This window comes from Perna viridis, chromosome 1, assembly GCF_037379345.1.
Source record: "Perna viridis isolate PV_CMFRI_1.1 ecotype Kerala chromosome 1, ASM3737934v1, whole genome shotgun sequence".
In the NCBI taxonomy this organism is placed as follows: Eukaryota; Metazoa; Mollusca; class Bivalvia; order Mytilida; family Mytilidae; genus Perna; species Perna viridis.
In genome coordinates this window covers 3026551-3032550 of record NC_142445.1, presented here as the reverse complement: position 1 = coordinate 3032550, position 6000 = coordinate 3026551, and the positions used below count along the sequence as shown (strand labels likewise).

General features: G+C 32.8%; 1 protein-coding gene across 1 annotated transcript in view; it reads left to right on the top strand.

Moving 5' to 3' along the window:
* The first annotated feature begins 184 nt into the window (after positions 1-184).
* Positions 185-6000, top strand: part of LOC148626864 (bone morphogenetic protein 2-like) — a 35343-nt gene continuing 29527 nt past the window's right edge. Inside the window, exons 1-2 of the mRNA XM_088551641.1 lie at positions 185-685; positions 2467-2607. Coding sequence (XP_088407767.1) covers positions 454-685; positions 2467-2607 — 373 coding nt within the window. The 5' untranslated portion in view covers positions 185-453. The remainder of the gene's footprint in view (positions 686-2466; positions 2608-6000) is intronic.

The following is a 6000-nucleotide window of genomic DNA, read 5'->3' as shown; positions in this document are numbered from 1 at the left end:
TATCGTGCTTAACTTTTTTGAACCCTCTACCGTGAACATAAGCATAAAATAGTACATATTACAGTAGTAAGTGGGTACTTCAAAAAAAGCTTTAGTCAAACTATGTCAAGTACTTGTCATCTGATATGATCAAGTAACGACAACACGAAAAAAGTAAGTAAATAACAAATACGAAAAAAAAGGAAAGTGAGAATAACGAATACTCTTACAAATAGATGCACAGTAGATATATATATATATATATATATATATATATATGTATATATGGAATAAGTAACTTAGAGGAGTTGCGATTACCAGTTATTGGGACTTTTATAAAATATCTTAATACACAGACATATCCTATAAGCCATCAGTGTGGAATGAGAATGCGTATATCATTCTACGATTGCTAAAAAGAACATACTGACAGTGCGAACACTCAGATTGTCTTCTTTCCATTTCGTACATATCATGAGACCCTTCATAAGACTGTTGTTACTTCATGGATTGTTAAATAGTGTTTTTGGAAACTATGACGAAGGTAATTTTATTTCTGAGATGATGAACCATTCTGACATATTTTTAGGAAACAATGACAGCCAGAAACAAAAATTTCTGGTCCCGTACGTCAGGAATGTATACAGAAATGTAGATAGGTTGGACACGATCACTGGTAATATAAGCTTCTTGATACCAAATGAAGGTGAGTAATTATTTTTTTTTTTATTTATGACACATTTATATAAGACTCTTATAGTGAATTAATCAGCTGTAAACTTCAACGAACAACCAAACAATACCAACATACAACATGTAGAATAATTCTATCGTTCTTCTTCAAATGAAAATGACGTTTTAGCTTACTTGGCCAAATGCTATGTAGGCCATGTGAGCTACAAATGTACTGCAATCACTTGGCGTCCATCGTTGTCATCGTCGTTAACAATTTTTCAAAACGTTTCTCCTCTGACACTACTTGGCCAATTAGAACCACACTTGGTAGGAATATTTCTTGGTGTATCCTGCATAAAACTGATGTGGGGTTTTTGTTCCGTCGAAAAACATGGCCGTCGTTACTAAAAATAAAATATAGAAGTCAGACTGTAGTTTTTCCCATATATCTCCATAACCGTTAGATTTAGCCAAATTCTGACATGGGGTGGAAGTGTTCAGCATGCTGAGATCTACATACGGTCAAATTTTTGTTTCAATCTGAATAGCTATATTGCCTTTTTCGAAGTTTTTTTCCTTCTATTTTTAATGTTATTTCTTTCAAAAATCTTCTCCTCAGACTCTACTTAACCAATTGGAATTGAACTTGGTATGAATGTTCCTTGGGGTATCCTGCATAGAGCTTATGTGGAGATTTCTGATCCGTCGAAAAACATGACTACCGTTACTAAAAATATAACATAGGGGTCGGACAGGAGTTTTTCCCATATATCTCGAAAACCATTAGGTTAAGTCATATTCTGACATAAGATAAGAGCGTTCAGCATGATGTGATTTATCAGTTGTTAAATTATCGTTTTACTCTGTTAAGCCATGTTGGAGTTATTGCCCTTTCTCGACGTTTTTTTGCCATTTTTAATGTTATGTCTTTCATTAATCTTGACGAAATGGAACTGAACTTGGTATGAATGTTTCTTGGGGTATTATGCATAGAACCGATAATGGGATTTTTGATCCGTCAAAAAACATGTCTGACGATACAAAAAAAAGAACATAGGGGTCAGACAGCAGCTGTCGCATATTATATCCCCAAAACGGTTAGGTTTAGCCAAGTTAATTCAATTACTGAAATGATCCTCATTAAAAGGCCTACAAAAGTCTCTAGGAATCAAAGTTGTAAGACGACTCCTTGTAAGAGTTAAAGGTGAAAAATGACTTTTTTATTTACAGTTTTGAGCCAATATCTTGAAAAATATGATAGAATAATAGAAAGAAAGAAACTTTCAATTGCTGAAATGATCCTTATCGTTAGTCCTACCAAAGTCTTCTTGAGCCAAAATTGTTGAAAGGCAAAATTTAACCAGGCGAGCGATTCAGGCTCATGAAAGCCTCTTGTTTATGTTCAGTTATTTGTTTTACCTTTTTTTAAAAAGATAAGGTCGATTTCCGTCTTTAGTTTCACTTCATTTATTTTGGGCCTTTTACAGCTTGCTTTATAGTATGGTATTTGCCCATCATTAAAGACCGTGTGGTGACCTGTAGAAATTTAATTGTTCGTGCTTGATATTTGTTGAATCACTGTGTCATTGGCAACCACACTACATCTCCTACTGTTATATTCAAATCGTTCTCGACATCTTTAATCTTCACCTGTCTCCATATAAATCCATTCGTGAGATTTATATTTCTTTTAAAATGGGCGTTTATGCAATGTGTTTCGCATTTAACTGTATATCAAATAAGTCTTGCCTAAAACTTTTTTTTTTCATTTTACATTATTATGTACACAACAAAGCATGACTCCATTTTTAGATATTACTGCCGACGACAGTAGTTTGCATAATATAGTATTCGATACGTCTGGCATACTACAAAATAGCATCACCCGCTTGGTTATTTCTACAGATGAGCCGAAACCAGGAGAGTTAGTGAGAATCAGTCACCAGAATGTTGGTAAGATTGTAGATTTTGTTAAAAAAGAGTAACAACAAAATAACCGAATAATAATCCAATCCATAATTAAGTCAAGTGCAAAAAAATCTGACAAAATAGATATTACATCACCGGAGTATTTGGTCCTGCAATATGTATTTCTAACGAAATGGTGGGTTAAATACCGGTGCACCTGCGCCATGCTCCCAGTTTTTAGTGGAGTCCGAGTTGCTCATTTACTTTTGTTACTGTGATTTTCCGTTGTTGTGTATGTCTGTTTTCCATGTCTCGTCTTTGTCCCTGGATTGCATTCTTTTGATTACCGCTATAACCTTGGTTCCCTTGATTATTCTTTCCTTTTCCATTGCGGCGTGAATATACCGGTGGCGATTAAATAGCATCTGCATGCTTTAGTGTCATAATCGGTAAATCAGTAGTCATATCAGTAAAAACAATAATTTACAAAAAGCAATCATTACTCATTGTTTTAGGAGAAACTAAGTATTTCAAAAATAGAGCAGCGGATGAAGCAGCCTTTCCAAAAAGATTTAAAAAAAAACAAAAAAAAAACAAGTACTATCTTAAAAAAAGACGCAGTTACTTCTTTTTACTTTTTTGGTTCTTTTTACTTAATTTTCATTGAAGAAATAACACGTGTCATAATAATAAAGGGAAATAATGTAACTATTGAGAATCTACAACCATACAACTGGAAACTTCAAAGCTGGACAAAAGCACATTATAAAAAAGTAAAATAGGAGAGTCAAAGTAGTAATCTCTGAATGTGAAGTCTTGGGCTTTTGAAGATAGTTTTTTTTTGCTTGTGGGAACCTATAGACTTTATATACATCAATACCCCGAACCCGAATTATATAAAACAGGTTCCGCCTTGCAGATTTCATATGAATACTCTACCTCAATGATGCATGTTTGCTTGTAGGAACCTATAGACTTTATATACATCAATACCCTGAACCCGAATTATATAATGCAGGTTCCGCCTTGCAGATTTCGTATAAATACTCTACCTCAATGATACATGTTTGCTTGTAGGAACCTATAGACTTTATATACATCAATACCCCGAACCCGAATTATATAATACAGGTTCCGCCTTGCAGATTTCATATAAATACTCTACCTCAAGGATACATGGTTTGCTTGTGGGAACTTATAGACTTTATATATATCAAATGATGGACTTATCCGTGTTTTAGCAAAATGTAGGCTCATGGGTTGTCCGCAGCTCCTCAACGACCAGTAGCTTGATGGAGTTTAAAATTCCCATATTGGGATGAAAATACTGTCAGGAATTTATGTTTGGGTCGAAATTGTAGAAATGACGGCTGTTGGACTTTTTCAGTAAAATTCTCATAGATTGTCAGAAATGCCTCCTCAACTACTTGTAGGATTGTTATGAGACGATGAGGTTTAAAATTCCAATATTGGGATGAGAAAACATTTGTTTGTAGTTTTTTGTTTTGAAACTTGATGAAGTTTAAAATTTCCCATATTGGGATGAGCATACTGTCAGAAATTTATGTTTGGGCAAAAATTGACGGCTGTTGACAAAGCAGTTTTCGTGGTGCAGATGAATAGACATTATAAAATAGAAAGTTATTTAAAAGGTGTTGCACTTTGTTTTAAAATTCAAACCTTGTCAATATTTAAAAAAAAATATTGTTATAACTTTTCCATTATTAGAAAAATCTCCTATAGGAATAAAATAATTCAAACTAGCATTCTTGTTTTCCATGGGTTTCATAAAAAAAAATGAAATGTAAAACTAAAAATGTAATAACTATGGCCTTAAGTAAAATTATACCAATTATAAATACAACTAATTTAGTAATTAAGGGAACCTAGATTCTGGCGGAAATAAAATATCAAAGACCAGACAGTGAACCAAAATAATACATACAAAACAACAAACCTAAATGAGCAACTCAGAAATACAAAACTAAACCCGCCTTATTTAGGGAAAAGGGAAGAATGCAACCAATGAAAAGTCAAAATGTTAGAATTAAATATTTAATTAGTGTGATTAAAATCCTCAGCATTCTGTTCATTTATGGCCGCTCTGAACTTTGTCTCAGACTTTCAATCCTACATTCATTATGTGACCTTACTGGCTGAATCATAAAGCTTTGTTTTTACTGGTATGTGGAGGGGACCAGATAAAAAATTTGTCTGTTTAAGGTTTCTGTACCTATCCTATTGTTTTAAGCTTACCTTAGCACATTGTAACTACCATTTTTTTCGTTGAGCAATACCAAAGTCCAATAAGTGTATATATCAAATGATTAAAAAAAAATGATTTCACCTACCAACCCTATTTTTTCATTCATGGTAACCATAAACAGACATATGTTTTTATTGGCCTTAATGGTGCTTTAAAAATAAAATCTTCATATTTACATACACCTTGTTTTATCTAAAAGAATATGTTATTGCAATCACATTAATATACAAAAAGTGCATATGTAGATACACTGTTCTGTGTTATGCAATAGAAATAAAGTGCCCATATCTAATAGTATGTCTATGGGGGAAAGTCAGAACAACTGAATTTGACATTTCTTCTAAAATTGAAATAAAAATCAAGTATTTACCTATTTAGGGGGTATAATTAATGGAAAAGAGTGTGAACTTATCATTTCAATGCAAATTAACGGGTAAAAGGACCGTAATCATATTAAGATATTCCTTGAAATTTTCACAAAATTAGCATACCCTCCCTCTTTTCACACATACACAAAAAAAAAAAAAAAACAAACAAAAGTCACCCAAAACATTTAGAAGGTGGAGTGGGTGGTAAAACTGTTTTTGTCCTGCTTCACATACAAGAAATATGTATAGAAAGGTTAATTGTATAGTTATAGGTGTGTCTTATGATGGAAATCTGGTTAAAGAAACACATTTTACTGTTTTCACTTTGTGTTGACTTATGCCATGGCATTGCATTATTCAAACTGAGTAGTTCCTTATTATAAGGAATTATTTTGGTGAACATTAATGCAAATGAATCTGTTGAAGAAGTAATAAGCTACAAGAGAACACAAATTTATAGGAAAACACATAAAAGACATAAAGTAAAAAGAATCTGGAGAAATTTCTCTTAACCCTCACAAAAAGGGAAAAAACAAACTTTTTAGATTAAGCAGTTACACCTTAATCTACTTTTTAGTAACATTCAATCACAATGAAGGCTACAAGTGCAAATTTAGACAAAATAGCAAAACAAAGAAAATTATGAATTTTCATGTAAGGCCAACTGGACTGGCAAATTTCATAGTTCTGCAGTTTCTCTACTAATCTATATAATTTTTATATCAAGGGAAAAATCAAATCCATGTTCAGCTATAGGTATGTATCAGAAGTAAAAAAAAACCCGGTTTTAGTATGTAATGCCTC